Source organism: Phocoena sinus, chromosome 3 (assembly GCF_008692025.1).
Source record: "Phocoena sinus isolate mPhoSin1 chromosome 3, mPhoSin1.pri, whole genome shotgun sequence".
Taxonomy (NCBI): Eukaryota; Metazoa; Chordata; class Mammalia; order Artiodactyla; family Phocoenidae; genus Phocoena; species Phocoena sinus.
Window position 1 is genome coordinate 125,842,193 of NC_045765.1, and position 17,243 is coordinate 125,859,435.

General features: G+C 40.9%; 1 protein-coding gene across 1 annotated transcript in view; it reads left to right on the forward strand.

Moving 5' to 3' along the window:
- The first annotated feature begins 2,216 nt into the window (after positions 1–2,216).
- Positions 2,217–17,243, forward strand: part of DEPDC1B (DEP domain containing 1B) — a 97,236-nt gene continuing 82,209 nt past the window's right edge. The window contains exons 1-2 of the mRNA XM_032627252.1: positions 2,217–2,346; positions 12,160–12,425. Coding sequence (XP_032483143.1) covers positions 2,299–2,346; positions 12,160–12,425 — 314 coding nt within the window. The 5' untranslated portion in view covers positions 2,217–2,298. The remainder of the gene's footprint in view (positions 2,347–12,159; positions 12,426–17,243) is intronic.

Below are 17,243 nucleotides of genomic sequence, written 5' to 3' on the forward strand. Positions count from 1 at the left end.
CCCAATGCAGCCAAAAATAAATTTAAAAAAATTAATTTGGATTGAAGAGAAGTAAAGGTAAAGTCAACTGAATATTCTTGTCATTCTTCCTTTATATTTGACATTTGAAATAAGGAGTAAATAAGTATACAGCACCTTTATGCATAATTCCCATGAATTCAAGAGTTGCAGATACAGGATGACACAGATACATGTCTCAAATACCATTAGCTGCGTTGCCATTACTGATGCTCTTGTGACATGGTGAGCAAGTTTTGGTACAATCCCAAATGGGACAGGGTATGATATTCCTGGAAACTTCAGTGTGTACTCTAGCCGGCCAAAACTACTTTTTATTTTACATGTAAAACAGAGTTAGGTTCTAGGCTCAGATAATAACAAACGGGTTATTCACTTACCTGAATGTCCAGTGGACAATAAAAAGGCATGCAGAACATGGGCCAATTGTAGGTTGTGTGGCCTGACTTAAGCACCAGAAGACATCTAGCTCCCCTGGCCCCTGCCCACAAAATACCAGTACTGGCCTTCCTACCTTTTAGAAGATCAGAAAACAACCTCAATGCCTAAACGCCCCAAATGCTCCCAGAAGCTGGAACCCCTTCATTTGACAACCATCACTGTAGAAGTAGAAAAGAAGAAAATAAGTAATTCTAGTTACAGGTAAGTGCTCAGAAGGAAATAAAACAGTGCAAGAGTAGGGTGGGCGTGTCAGGCTTCTCTATACAGGAAGGTCAAGAAAGGCTTTTCTAAGGTTGGCAGCATTATGAACTGAGACCTGAATGGTGAGATGGAGACGGCCTTGCAAAGAGCTGAGGAAAGAACATTCCCAGCAGGGGAACCAAGCGGACTGTGAGGTTTGAATGGAAAGAGGACCACTGTGGCTGAAACATAGGTCAGAAAGGTAGAAAGCACTGGCATTTTAGGGCAGAGAGAAGGTGAGCAATTTCCCAGTTGATTTCTGTGATGCTGAAAGACTGGTAGATGATCAGCTGTCTAATTTAAACTACATTTACAAAGACTGTCTTTGTGGCCTCTGATATGTAGATCATGGGGAGATACGCCTTTCCAGAAAAAGGAACTATCTTGTCTTTGGCTCATGACCAACTCTTGGGAAAATGCTCAGGAAGCAGGGCATGATGTCTTGTATCAGATCACAGTTCCACCACTGTGGCAGGTGCTGACAATCCCCAGATGGACAAGGCTCTGAAATTTCTCCTTCTGTCTCTTGTGCCCCATTGGTGTCTCTTGTGCCCCATTGGTGTCCCTTGCCAAGGACAAGCAATATTTCTTCCATGGAGTTTAGAGGTTCAAAAAAAAGAAAAAGTTCTGATAAGGATCGGAAGTAAAAAAATATCTTTATTGCTTTTTTCTGATTACAAAAGTAATACATATGTATTATCTCAGGAATTTTTGGGGCTTTCTAAAATGCAGCTAAATACATATCTAAGGCAGCAAATGCAGGAAGAGTATTAACAAAGGGTGGGAATCTGATCCTTTCCTTATCTCTTACTTATGATATCTCATCCTGAATGGTTGCTGAGGTGATGAGATTTGAACTTTGAACTTGTAGGCATAGAGTGGTGACCTCATTTATCCCTTTGAACAATTGCAAATCACACCATCAATTCCTAGGGGGAAAATTCTGAGCAGCAAAATGGACTCAGAGCCCTGTGGCATAGGACTGAAAATTTCAGTCAGATCCAAAAAACAAAGAACTCAAATTCCAGGGAAAGACTACTCTACCAGAAGAACAACACAGGAAGCTGAATGGGGCTCGTTTCCAGCTCTTTGTTGTTCTTACACGCTGTCTACACTCCCTGTGGCCAAGAGCTCTTATCTAGTTTTTACATGTCCCTCCACTTGAAGAGGCTGTCCCCTCGCTTCCTTTCACTACCCACTTCTCCCAATCTTCGCCGCACCACCAGGTTCACGGTGCACTTGGAAGGGCGGACAGGGATTTGCCTCTCCAGTCCAACCGGCTTTCGGTCACTGAATTACACACGTTCATCGACCCTTCTGCGGAGACTGCTTGCGTGTGCGCGGGGTGGGCGAGGGTGGGCCGCGGACTCCACCCCTGGCGGTTGTGAACCTACTGCCGCTCCGCAGCAGGAGGACTCGGAGGAGACGCCCACCGCCCCCGCCGTGGGGCCCCGGCGGCCCCGCCCCGCAGTTCCCGTCACGTGCCGCCGCACAGCCCAATCAGCGCCTGCAGCGCGTGGGCTCGGGATTCAAACTGCGGCGCCTAGGACTCTCCGGGATCTGCGTTGGTGTGGCCGCGGCCGCCGCTGCGTGCGGGCCATGGAGCACCGCATCGTGGGGCCCGGGCCATACCGGGCCACCAGGCTGGTGAGTGTGCATACCGGGATCTGGGCGAAGCGAGGCCCCGGCCTGAGTGCCGACTGCGTACTCATCAGTCCTCGCTTCTCCAGGGCAGGCCGGGCCCGGGTCTGGAGGCGGGACATGTTTCGGGTCGGGCGGCGGTATTCTGGACGACGCTCAAAGTAAGGCTAACCGGGCCTGGGGCCCAGCCCGTCCAGGGTGGGCGCAGCTTCGACCCCGAGACGTTGGCTGGGTTCTCGCCGATCAACGGCGCCTCCCGTTTAAAGCGCCCGGAAGACCAGGGTGACACCCCTCTCCCCTCTCCTGTCCTCCGGAATCCAACGCCCCAGTCCGTAACTTTAGGGCCACCCGCCGCCTGGAGCGTGTCTCCGTCCCGAGTGTCACTTGTGGTGACACTTGAGGTTCTTTCTAACGGTGCCTAGAACAGAGGTGGATCGCCCTGGCCACGTTTCCGGCTCCTGACGTTTCTTTTTCTGTGAGCACCGACCTAAATGAGGAGGGGCGGACTTATGGTTTGAAAGAGCCTTTGCAGACCCTGGTCCAGGGTGCTGACTGTTTTCCTGGGAGAAGAGCTTTGGTAATCAGAGTTATGAGGCGTACTTGATTTCTTTGTGACCTGGAGCAAGTGATTTTAGCGATTTCATAATGGAGTAAGTGGCGATAATTTGGTAATGTCTAGAGTAAGTTTTAGACAACTTTCTATGAAAGCTTAAAGGTGATTTGGGAGGAAAGGACTGCTCTCCTTGGTCTGTCAACACTTCTCTGGCCCCAGCTAACTTGGGAATTAGGCTCATTGTTCTATGCACCCTAAGGGATATCCAGGTAAAGGTGAGAACAGGATGGAAGGAGTTACCGTAGTCATTTTTGCAAACAATGTACTACAGACACCCATAATGATTCATTCATTGAAAAAAACTTCAACACATATAAATTTAGGTTTTCCTTTGGACCTGCCTCTAAGAGGTATGGATGCTGGTAGCAGGGAACAAATAGGATTTTATAAAACCTCTTTTCATATCTGCTTCCACTTCACAGTTGCCTCTACCACTTGAAACCATCTGGGGTCAAGGCTATTGGTAGGTCCATCTTTTTTTTTTTAACATCTTTATTGGAGTATAATTGCTTTACAATGGTGTGTTGGTAGGTGCATCTTTAAGGATGAGATACAAGTTGTGCCTTATCAGGGACTTTCAAAAACTTTACTATTCTTTGTGGAGGGAAAATAACACTCCCCTACTGCCAATTTATTCACAGCACTAATGCAGGGGAAATAGAGAGAGACTCTGGATCTTGGGGTAACCAGTTCTCATTCTTCCAGCTTTAGACTAAAAAAATAAATTACATGATAATTGGAACTGTTTTTTAATCTCATTCACAGAATTGTTTGAAGTACCACATTTTATAAATGCAGAGTGCCTTTGTGAAAGGCATTCTTGATTCTGAGTCACATTAAAATATTATCAAAGGAATTTACAAAGAAAAGTACCCTGTTCTTCAGAAGTCTTCAGTCCCCAAGAAGTGATATTCGAGTCAGATTTAGCCAAGACTGATCAAGTTAAGTAGGAAATTAAATATGTGAATAATTAATGAAAATACCTAAATATCACCAGAATTTCCAAAGTAGTCAATTCAGTTCTCAACTTTATTCTATTTGAGAATCTTGATCGTAAACTAAGATTTTTGAAAACACAGAAAACAATAGCCATTTTTTAAAAGTGAATATTACTGATTTATCAGTGATCTCTGTAGTCATTACAGGTACTTTCTGCTCATTGTAAAATCTCTGTTTCCCTGAACATAATTCAGTTGTGCTTTACAGCTTTAATCAGTTAAATCATAAAGTTTGTGATTAGTCCTCTGTACTTACCTGCCCCAGCTCGCCTTTCCTCCCTGGCTCCCAGCTTAGCATTTCCATCTTCTCCCAACATCATCCTCAAGCTAATCTTCAGGAAAAGCTTGGGAAAAACCTATTGGTACACAAAGAGCAGGCGTTTACTTCCTCCTTTCATGGCTCACTATACTTTCTCAAACCATGTACAGCTCCATTTTCTAAGACACCAAAGTCTTATCTGAAAATAGCATTTTATGAACTAGGTAAATTTCTATGCCCAAAATAAAATGACAGACACTGTAAGTCAATTCATGGTGAATATGGAAGCTAATTAGCAACTTACTCATCTTCACTGAAATAGCTTTCATTTTAACCCACATATGAAATAGTTCATTAGTTAAAAAGAAATAATGAGAGGGCTTCCCTGGTGGCAGAGTGGTTAAGAATCCACCTGCCAATGCAGGGGACACAGGTTCAAGCCCTGGTCCGGGAAGGTCCAACATGCCACGGAGCAACTAAGCCTGTGTGCCACAACTACTGAGCCTACGCTGTAGAACCCACGAGCCACAACTACTGAGCCCACATGCCACAACTACTGAAGCCTGTGCGCCTAGAGCCCGTGCTCTGCAACAAGAGAAACCATGACAATGAGAAGCCCTCGCACCGCAACGAAGAGTAGCCCCCGCTCACCACAACTAGAGAAAGCCCGTGCGCAGCAATGAAGACCCAACACAGCCAAAAATAAATTAAAAAAAAAAAAAGAAAAGAAATAATGAGAAAGACAATTGCTTTTTCTGAAACTGCTTAAATCTACTGATCCTTTCTTTGAACTTAGTTCTGAGATGTCTATATCTTCTGATGCAACTAGGAAACTTTAAAAGACTTACAGCCATCATTGAATCTGAGAGTTTGAATGGACTCTAAAGATTATGTAGTCCAATTCCCTCATTTTATTGAGGTGTAAAGGGGTGAACTGACTTGACCAAGTTCACACTGCCAGTATGTGGCAAGTACATCTAGATCTAGCGTTTGTTTGCCTCTGAAGTACCTGGCCAGGTGCTATATCATAATATTTTTGATATTAAGAAGTAAAGAAATTGAACAAGTATTCAAGAGAAAAGAATAGGAAGCACATTTCAACACTCAGTATTTGTCACGTTAAGCAAAAACAGTTGTATGATTTTTTTTAATATAAATTTATTTTATTTTTATCTTTGGCTGTGTTGGGTCTTTGTTGCTGCATGCCGGCTTTCTCTAGTTGCGGCGAGTGGGGTCTCCTCTTCCTTGTGGTGCGTGGGCTTCTCATTCTCTTTTTGCGGAGCACTGGCTCTAGGTGCACGGCCTTCAGTAGTTGTGGCACGTGGGCTCGGCAGTTGTGGCTTGCGGGCTTTAGAGCGCAGGCTCAATAGTTGTGGAGCACGGGCTTAGTTGCTCCGCGGTATGTGGGATCTTCCTGGAGCAGGACTCGAACACTGTATCCCCTGCATTGGCAGGTAGATTCTTAACCACTGCGCCACCAGGGAAGATTCTTTATGCCTTAAACTAGGGGTTTGAAATAAACAAAAAATGTTTTTTAATCACAAAACAAATCTGTTTTGTCCCCTTTGCTATAAAGATTGTCTCGTAATACGTCGTTGAAACAATCACATTCTCAAGCTCTATCTAGTTCTTTGTTGACGTAGGATATTTTCTTTCTAAATGTTACTGAGGATAGTGAGTTATTTTAAAGATAACTTTTTCTTTCTTGGCAGAGTAGCCAAATAATGACTGAATTATTTTTGGAAATACATGGGAGCAGAGATCACGGTCCTTGCTAGGTTTTGAAAATCTAAAGTGTCTCATGGATTGAGTAAATATTCTAATGTTAAATGGTATTAAAAATCAAAATAAATAAATTCAAAATTCTTTTTATGAATTTTTCTAGAAAAGAGATATGAGGCTTTGATAAGGATGTCTTCTTAGAAAATTTCTAGTGTAAAATGAAAACTAGCTATCACCAGAATAGCTAAAAAACCAATCAGAATCCTAATAGATTTTTTTCCCCCCTGTGTGGGGATGCATTGAGTAGAAAGCTCATACAGAAGAGTAAAAGTGGAGGAATTAAAAGGTTTTAAAAAAGATGACTATAGGTGACTTTGACTTACCAGAAATTTAAATTTAGTATTAATAGACTGTAATCACACCAGTGTAGTATTGTTCAGGAATAGACAAACAGCTCAGTGGGATTAAAAAAAAAAAAGAGTTCAGAAACAGAATCAAGGACTTCCCTGGTGGTGCAGTGGTTAAGAATTTGCTTGCCAGTGCAGGCGAGCCTGGGTTTGAGCCCTGGTCCAGGAAGATACCACATGCCACGGAGCAGCTAAGCCCGTGCACCACAACTACTGAAGCCTGCGCACCTAGAGCCTGTGCTCCGCAACAAGAGAAGACACCGCAGTGAGAAGCCCACGCACTGCAACAAAGAGTAGCCCCCACTCACCACAACTAGAGAAAGCCTGTGTGCAACAATGAAGACCCAATGCAGCCAAAATAAATAAATAAATAAAATTAATTAAAAAACAAACAAAAAAACCAAAATGAAAAGTTAAAAAGTAAAAAAAAATAGTAAAGTAAAACATTAACAGTTTCAAAGTTCGTTCATAGCTAGCTATTAAAAAAAAAAAGAAAGAAACAGAATCAAGAAAGGTAGTATGTAAGGTAGCTTACTGTTTCAGTTTAGTGAGAGAAGGGTAGCATAATTGACTCTCCATTAGGGAGAAAATAGAGTTGGAGATCTCCCCACAACATAAAAAATTTCAGTTGAAGATTCAAATATTAAAATCCCTGTAAAATATTAAAAGAAAAATTTGATAAGTATTTTTAATATCTCAGGATAGGGAAACTTTCCTAATTGAGGGAGTAAACCCTGAAGCTATAAAGATAAGAAGATAGGGGCTTCCCTGGTGGCGCAGTGGTTGAGAGTCCGCCTGCCGATGCAGGGGACGCAGGTTCGTGCCCCGGTCCGGGAGGATCCCACATGCCGCGGAGCGGCTGGGCCCGTGAACCATGGCCGCTGAGCCTGCGCGTCCGGAGCCTGTGCTCCGCAACGGGAGAGGCCACAGCAGTGAGAGGCCCGCATACCGCAAAAAAAAAAAAAGATAAGAAGATATATTTGTTTTCTTAAAACAATATAATCATCAGTGAAACCTTTATATAGCTAGAGACCAAATAAACAAATTGATAAGTCAGGGGAAAACATTTCTAATATATTTGAAAAAGGATTAATATTCCCTATTTATATTCATTCAATACGTATTTATTAAACACATGTACTGTATGTCAGGCACTGTCCTCAGTTGTGGGGATACTGAACTGAGCAAAATAGAGTAACTTTCCTGACTTCTACGCACTTAGATTCAAATTCTAGATTTAAACAGTTCTTAAAATTAAGTAAAAGATAGAGAAAGACAACCCAGAAGAAAAATGGTAAGTCTCAAATGAAGAAATAAAAATGACTGAAGATAAAGGCAGGAAAATACAAACAAAATATAAAGATACCATTTCTTGTGTGTAGATTGGCAGACAAAAGAATGATAATATCTATGAATGGCCAGAGGTAAGGCAGCAGGCTCATACAGCATTGCTGGGAGTGTGAATTGCTACAACTGGTTTAAATAAGCTGATACCCTTTAGAAATCTGTTCTATCAAAAATAAATAAATAAAAGGATTGATATGTTAGGTTATGTAAACAAGGATATACTTGTGAAACAACAAACTGGAAACAGCTGCATGCCCATTAGTTGGAAAATGGTTGAATAAATTATGGAACTCATTCATTCATAAAATGGGCTATATCTATAGGTACTGACACAAAGATATCCTGGAATGTTTAATGCAAAAGCAAGTTGTAGGATAATATGTACAATATGGTTGATCTCATTTCTTCAAAAAGGAAGCAAACAGCGACAGTGATAATAAACAATACATACATACAAAGGGAAGGATTCTATATATGTGTATGTATGATTAATAGATATGTGGGATTGGAGAGAGACAGGGCAGAGTCTTTTGTATATATTTCTGCATTTAATTTGTTACAGTGTGCATTATTCTGTAAAGTGACAGTAGAGGAACTGCTAACCAGCTTGAGTCAAATAACAGGCATATTTACTTATATTTTGAAATATTGGGTCCCAGAGAGCCGTATCTTCATTCTTTTATTAAGTAATGCATAAAGTACTATGCATTAAATTTATCAATCAACCTAAAATAAATAAAACTCTTTTTTTAAATTAACTCTTCTTTCCTCCCCATCTCCCAACATATATTAATCAGGACTGAAATGCTAGGTTGGTGTCAGCAGAGAATTGAAAAAAAGACCCAAACAGCCAATGTTTAAAAATATGTGGAAATTGTTTAAAGCCATGTTGAAGTTTGTAGGTTCTTGTTATAATGAAATGACCACTCGAGAAGGAGAGCATAGAGCAGGTTTCCAGATCTTATTATGAGACTAAATACCTGAGTGACATGTGCCATCTTGCCTGTCCTCTTTGGATCTTAATTTTGCCCCAAAGTTTCCTTCTAGCTCCAGAATAGATTGAACCTGTAATTTGTTTCAAGAGATTATCCTGGGAATTTTATATATTCTCCTTATGCTTGAGGAATGCCTTATCTTTTACAGAGGGCTTTCGTAAGCATGATCTCACGAGAGACGTCACAGTAACTTGGTGAGGGAGGTGGGTAGAGAGTGAACTTAAATCAGCGTTCATGGACTCTTCCTGGGCTCTCTTTCTGCTGTTCATTATTTCATTCTAGCCAGTTTGCCCTGCTTCTCCTCTGTTTACATTCATGTCCCTCTTTCATCCACTCACTTCGTTTCTTCTTCGGCTACCCTCCTTAATCTCTTCCACATTCAGTTTACCAGCACAATTAGCTAGTTCATATTTATCAACTTTCAGGTTGGTAATTTAAAATTGTGGATTGCTGTCAAGGAGGATTTTAATATATGAGCGTGTGTGTGTGTGTGTGTGTGTATGTGTATGTGTGTTTTGTTCTTAGCCCTTTATTCTGCATAACATGTACAGTAAAGCACATAAATTATAGGCGTACAACTCAGTGCATTTTTACAATGTGAGCGCCCCATTTAACCAATGCCCACATCAAGAAATATGACATTACCAGCAGCCCAGATGTCCCTCTACCCCTCCCAGTCTCTACCTCCATACAAATTAACCACTACTTTGATTTCTAATACCATGGATTAGCTTTTGTCTGCTTTTAAACTTTATGTAAATACAATCATATAGTACTTCTCACATCTGGCCTTCTTATATCAATTATATTTTATCTATGTTATTCATCTATGTTATTGCATGTAGCAATAGTTCATTCTCATCGCTGTGCAGCATTCCATTGCATGAATCAATATCTGTTCTTATGTTGGTGGATATTTGGGTTGTTTTTGTCTACTAAGATAGTGCTATTATGAGCAGGGTGGCTTTTGGTGAACATATTTCTGTGGCATATATACTTAAGAATGGAATTGCTGGGTTATACAGTGTGCATATAATTTCCAGTTGTTCCACGTTCCCTTGGTAACACTTAGTATATTGCCTGTCTTTTTCATTTTAGCCATTCTGTAGGCATGTAGTGGTATTGCATTATAGATTTCTTTTGCATTTCACTGCTAATTAATGAGATTGAATATCTGCATATGTTATGGTAAATTTGGAGGTTCTTTTATGTGAAGTGCCTGTTTAAGTGTTTTCCCATTTTTCTATGGAGTGTCTCTCCTTTCTTGATTTGAATTTTTTGTTTTGTTTTAGAAATTCTGGTTATAGGTTATCTTACTCTACAGCTTGTATTGTTTTTGTGTGTGTTTTTCTTTGTTTGTTTGTTTTTGTTTGTTTTTTTTGCGGTACGCGGGCCTCTCGCTGTTGTGGCCTCTCCCGTTGCAGAGCACAGGCTCCGGACGCGCAGGCTCAGCGGCCATGGCTCACGGGCCCAGCCGCTCCGCGGCATGTGGGATCTTCCCGGACCGGGGCACGAACCCGTGTCCCCTGCATCGGCAGGCGGACTCTCAACCACTGCGCCACCAGGGAAGCTCTGTGTGTGGTTTTAAGAAAGTTAAAAAGAAAAAGTTTAAATCTGGACCAACTTAATTTGGAGTATGACTTATAGTAGTGTCAAATGAAGTAGAAAGATTGATATGCATAGGACAAAAAGATGTTTGAGTTTGGCCAGGAGAAAGACATGACTGGGAGTCAAAGTAGAATTAAGTTGCCTGAAGTTAGGGGGTAGTTAAAAAAAAAATAAGGAAAGTGAAAGACCAGTTAGGCATTTGCTTGTTGAGTACCAACTGTGTGTTTGTTGTGCCTGGTGCTGCACATCCAGATGCCTGTTTGCACAGACCCTACCTGGGCCCTCGAAGCACCTGGTGTTGTATACTCAGGAATGATTACTGTGGCTGAGAAAGTTAGCCATCAAAGGGAGAAGAGAAATGGGACAACAGGTGCAGAGGTGATTGGGCAGTAGAGCATATGAAGAGAAACCTGGAAGAAGAGGCCTGGTTGGAAGAGAAGACAAGGAACCAGTGTTGGGCAAAATAAAAAGAATATGCTGAGGTCAGAACTATCACTGAAAGAAAAAGGTGAAATTCGAAGAGCTGATTTCATTAGGAAGGTAGGTGAAAAATAAGGTTCAGAGTCTGTAAAGTGACAGACTTGAAAGAGGAGCATGAGAGGAGAGAGAATGGTTATGAGAGTAAGACTCTGAGGTTTCGGGACTTGTAGGAGGAATGGTGGGAAGACGAGGGTCCTAAGAAAATGTTGGAGTAATTATGCAGGAAGAACACCATATGTGAACATTTCATTTAATTTAGGGATGGCTGATGATGGCTTGGATGTCTAGATTTAAAAAAAAAAATAATTAATTTACTTATCTTTTGCTGTGTTGGGTCTTGGTTGCTGTGCGCGGGCTTTCTCTGGTTGCAGCGAGCGGGGACTACTCTTCCATTGTGGTGCGTGGGCTTCTCATTGCGGTGGCTTCTCGTTGTGGAACATGGGCTCTAGGCACGCGGGCTTCAGTAGTTGCAGCATGCAGGCTCAGTAATTGTGGCTCGTGGGCTCTAGAGTGCAGGCTCAGGAGTTGTGGCGCACGGGCTTAGTTGCTCTGCTGCATGTGGAATCTTTCCGGACCAGGTAGATTTTTTTTAAATAGGAAAATATAATGCAGAATTTTTAAACATGCTTTGACACCAGGTACATGTTATGCATCTCCCTTTTCCTCTCCCCATACAGTGCCTTTCGTGTAACAAACAGTAAATACTTGCTGAATGAGGTAAACTCGTATTAAACACAGGGCTCTAAGAAGTGAATTATGCATATTGAGCTCAGTTTTACCATTATTTTTGTTCATATGTTTCTCATTAATGTAAAAATCCTTAAGTTCACATCATTGGACAACTTGATGGCAACATCTCCAGTAAATATTTATTGCATGAGTAAATGCATTTGTAAAAGTTACTTTCTCTTTAGCATGTAAAGGTTGTAAATAAAAAATTAATTAAATTTTAAATTAATTAATTTATTTATCTTTTGCTATGTTGGGTCTTCGTTGCTGCACATGGGCTTTCTCTAGTTGCAGCGAGAGGGGGCTACCCTTTGTTGCGATGCACGGGCTTCTCGTTGCAGTGGCTTCTCGTTGCAGAACATGGGCTCTAGGCACGTGGGCTTCAGTAGTTGTGGCTCGTGGGCTCTAGAGCGCAGGCCCAGTAGTTGTGGTGCATGGGCTTAGTTGCTCCGCACCGTGTGGGATCTTCCCCGACCAGAGCACGAACCTGTGTCCCTTGCATTGGCAGGCGGATTCTTAACCATTGCGCTACCAAGGAAGTCCCCTTAAGGCAGTCTTTTAAATGGAAAAACTGCATTCATTGTCTTAAATATTTGGGATGTAATAACCTTGTAAAAAACTCAATCGATCAGTAAATGCATTCCTCTCTTTTTGCCCCTAGTGGAATGAAACGGTCGAGCTTTTTCGCACCAAGATGCCGTTACGGAAACATCGGTGTCGTTTCAAAAGTTATGAACGTTGCTTCACAGCGGCCGAAGCTGTGGATTGGCTACACGAGCTGTTGAGGCGCAGCCAAAACTTTGGCCCCGAAGTGACCCGCAAACAGACAGTCCAGCTGCTAAAAAAATTCCTGAAGAATCACGTTATTGAAGACATCAAGGGAAAATGGGGCCAGGAAGATTTTGAAGACAACCGTCACTTGTACAGGTAATGGCAACAAGTCAGCCCCGAAGGGGAGGAGTTTGGGGAGGACCAGTGGATCTGGTCAGTCTATTGAAAATTCCTCATGTGGAAGAACTTACTTGTCTGTGGGCGTGATGCTTCAACTTATGATTTGTTGGGTGGAGAACTGAATCTGCTGCTACAGTAAAATTGATTACAGTTTTTCTTGGTGCTCTCTTCTTCATAGAGCACCCCTTAAGCAGTCTTTTGTTGCGGTGGCTTTTAAGTAAGGAAGACTTTTTGTGCCTTTTGCACACTGGGAGGATGGCTATAGTAGCTTAGTACCTCTCCTGGGGAACCTGAAAGGGTGAAACAGTAGTTCTGTCTTGCACCTTTCTGAGCAGTGTGAAGGTGTGTATTCAGGGGGTTAGTGGCAGAGGCGTCTGATCTTTAAGTGGAGCTCAGGTCTATAATGAAGAGTTGTACTAGAATTCCCCGATGTCTACTTTTCCCTAAACATTTTTTGCTCATGTTTTAGTGCTGTTTTATGATTGCTCACTTACTACCCAATAATCTGAGGGCAAGGATGTCTCTCTGCTGACACTTCTGTCCTCACTGCATGCTAGACTGTTTCATTGCTGGAGGTGGAGGAGACCTGCCTAGGATTCAGGGAATGGGAGAATACTAAAGAGGAATGAAGTCACACGAGTCCCGAAAAGAGGAATTGTTGAGCTATCTACAGAGAGGGCTACCAAAGTGCTAAGAACCTGAGAGGTATTAAGTGAAGAAATGAAGATGATGGGCCCTTAATATTTGCTGCCTTTTACTCCAACAGAAGAATAAGGAATTCCCTTACAGCACATTCAGTGAGGCATTTTGGGGCCACTGGGGCACCTGGGTTTGAGCAGAGAAAACGTGACTGTTTCCTATCTGAGTCATTTCTTTGGTTCCTTTGGGGACTAGAGGCTGAGAAAGGCTGCAGAGCAAGGTGAGGGTGGTCACCAGCACCAAGGCTAAGGCCAGACAACTTTGTATGTTTAGGATCTAACTTCGTCACGGAATTTCATCAGCAATCTCCCTCTTCTAGATGTCAAGATTGTCAGCTGGGCAATTAATGGTCTCTCCGTTTGGCAGTTATTTCTAGCTTGCTGATCCAACTTTTAATTAGAATCCTGGGTGATTTTAGCCTGTTCTGAGACCACAGTGCTTATTAGTATCAGGCAGTGGAAACTCTCTCCTTGGTTCCAAATGCCATACTTCACTGGGGATTCTTTTTCTTTTTTTTAAATTGCCTGTGTTCTTTTAATTAAAGTATAAGTTAATTTACAATATTAGTTTCAGATGTACAGCATCTTACTAAGTTCTTACTTAGAACTTTCTTAGACCTTAGTTCTAAGGTCAAGAAAGGAACTGATAGCAACAACACCTGTGATGTGCCAGACTCATTGCATAGTCGTCATTGAACTCAGCACCTGTAGATGTTGGTGGTATTATCTTGATCTTAAAGATTAGGAAATTAATGAGGCCAAAGTTACTAACTTGTCCAAAGTTACTCAGGTAGTAGTAAGAGTCAGGATTTAAACTGAGGTCTCTATCTCTGAAGCCTGTGTTCTTGTGGCGTGTCAGACTGCCTCCATTGCCGTGACATGAGGTTGACTAACTTATTAAATAAACTAATGACCGAATGAGTAAACAGAATCATAAACCAGAAATATTTAGTGTAGTCAACACATGTTCATATATTCACAGAATTCCAGTAATGTATAAAGTACTATGTAATACATATTAAATGATCAGCTGTCTTCTCAAATAAAGGAGGTAAGGTAAACATAATCAGCTTAAACATTTACATAAATATAGCAGGGGATAGGTGGTTTCCTGGGTCTGTGAATTACAGAAAGGCATAGTTAGAGAAAGCAACATGAAATATAAAGACTCTTAGAGTATTTTTTAAAGTCAGAAATTACACACACACCACAGGAGAATTTTATAACAGAAATGATGAGTGAAGCTTTTATTTTGGAATGTGTCAAATCTTATTTTTAGTTTAAAAACATGTCATATTTGCTGTGTGACTGCATTTACATTTGTTAACTATGATTTTATTTTTCAAGAATCCAAGAGTTAAGTATAGAAAGTAGGGGGAAATAGTGAATTTTTGTGTGTAAGAAAGGAAAGTGAGATCCTAATATCTGAATGTCCCTAACAGAGGAGATTTTGCAGAGAAGGGCCCAGAGCTATTTACTGAACCACTCTTTGCTGTTAGTAACATGGGTGACTAGAAAGAGAGCTGGACTGGCTGCCAGTGGAGACAATTTTCGATTTCACTAAAGGGTCCTCATAGTCGAGCCATATGCTGTCATCTGTGTCTAACAAAGCTTCGTGGCCCCAGACTTTGGATGAAGAGAACCAACCAGTGATACTACCTTGTATTTTTATAAGAAATTTCAGTTTATGAAGCAATTCTTTATGATCTCATTTGATCTTCGTGACAGCCCCATACGGTAGACAGGGTGGATAGTTCATCCTCAGAGAACTAGACAGTTGTCTCTTTGAAACCTCTAAACAAAGCATCAGTAAATTCCATGGTGATCATTGAATCGGCCCATTTATGTATGGGAACAGACAGTTACATAGGATTATTTAAACCTAATGAAGTGGGTTATATAGAAATAGAGGTGTGTATTATGATCATTGCTTGTTTTGGACTATTAAATGAGGAAAGTGTTTGGCCGGTTTTAGATCTTTAGCAGGATGGGTCCTTGGTCTGGAGCCTCCACTGGGCCCTTGCCCTGTTCTTACTACTGATGCTAGCTCTGGTATGCAGTTGTAACCAAGGTGTTCATGGCTTACAGATAGAAATTCACTGGCTCGGGTGTAGTGCTTGTGATCTAATGTGCAGGGAACCATTTTCTTTTTATTTTCCTTCTTCTTCCTGTTCCTTTTTTTCTTTCCTTCTCTATTTCTTTCTCTGTTTATACCACTTTATGTGTATGACTGGCATGTTCCCACTTCTTTCCCCTTTTCTTTTTCTTCTACTTCATTTCTCTCTCCTTTTCTTTATGTCTTTTCCCTCATATTTGCTTTTTTTCTGGCTTATTTCCAAAATGTTTAATTTGAACCTAAAATTTGTTATGTAGATTTTGTCAGCTTTCTTGAACGTGACTTTCACTGTTTTTTATTTAAAAAGCAGGAGTCATGCTACCCAGTTTTAAGACTTACTCTATAAAATCACAGTAATGAAGACTGGTGTTGGTGAAGGGTTGGATGGACACTTGGGTCAGTGGAACAGAACAGAGTCCAGAAACACACACAAACATGGCCAGTTGATTTTTGACGAAGATGTAAAGGTAACTTAAAGGAAAACGATTAGTCCTTTCGGCAAATGATGTTGGAACAATTAGAAGGCAGCTATGCTTACCACTATACCACCAATGCTCACGATGTTGGGGCAGTTGGACATCTATCCATCTACATGCAAAAAAATGAACCTCAACCTAAACCTAATTTTTTTAATACAGAAATTCATTCATAGAATTCAATGTAAAACTAAAAAAATTTTAGAAAAACAGAAAATCTTTATGCCCTGGGGTTAGGCAAGGAGATTTTAGACATGACACCAAAAGCATGATTTATAAAAAGAAAAAACATGATAAATTGGACTTCATCAAAATTAAAAACTTTTGCTATGTGAAAGGCACTGTTAAGAGGATGAGAGGACAAGCGAATGTTGGGGAGAAAATACTTGTAAATCGCATATATGACAGTGAACTGGTATCAAGAATATATAAAGAATTCACAAAACTCAACTGTAAGAAAACAAACAACAAATAATAGATTTGAAAAGACACTTCATCAAAGATATAAAGATGCTTCATCAAAGATATACAGACAGCAAATAAGCACTTGAAAAGATGTTTAACATCATTAGCACTAGGGAAATGCAAATTAAAACCATGGTGAGATACCACTACATATCTAGTAGAATGGCTAAAATAAGAATACTAATAACGCCAAAATCAAGAGAGGATGCAGAGCAATTGGAAATCTCCTCCATTGATGGTGGGAAGCCTAGATTGGTAGTCACTTTGGAAAACAGTTTGGCAGTCTCTTTTAAAGTGAAACATGTACTTATATATGACTTCATATTCCTGCTCCTGGGCCTTTACCCTGGAGAAATGAAAACTTATGTTCACACAAAAACTTGTATGTGAATATATATATTTTTAACATCTTTATTGGAGTATAATTGCTTTACAATGTTGTGTTAGTTTCTGCTGTATAACAAAGTGAATCAGCTATATGTATACATATATCCCCATATCTCCTCCCTCTTGCATCTCCCTCCCACTCTCCCTATCCCACCCCTCTAGGTGGTCACAAAGCACTGAGCTGATCTCCCTGTGCTATGCGGCTGCTTCCCACTAGCTATCGATTTTACATTTGGTAGTGTATATATGTCAATGCTACCATCTCACTTCATCCCAGCTTACCCTTCCGTACCTAAATATTTATAGCATCTCTGTTAATTCAAATGTTCCTATGGGTGAATGGATAAACACTGAACATCTATATGGAACGCTTCTGTGCATATCCAGTGCAGTGGGAGGTGTGACTAAGTCAGAGCAGGAGGGAGGTTTTTTGTGAATAATTGAATTGTTCTGTTTGCTGATTGTGATGGTGGTTTTACAAAGTGTATATGTGTGTTAAAATTGATAGAGCAGTACACACACACACACACAAGAAAAAAAGAATAAATTTTACTATATGCTAATAACATTTTTTTAATGCTGGAGATTTGAAAAGTCTCTATTTTTACCTCTAGTGAAAGAAATCCTAATTTACATTGATTGAGGTTTATGG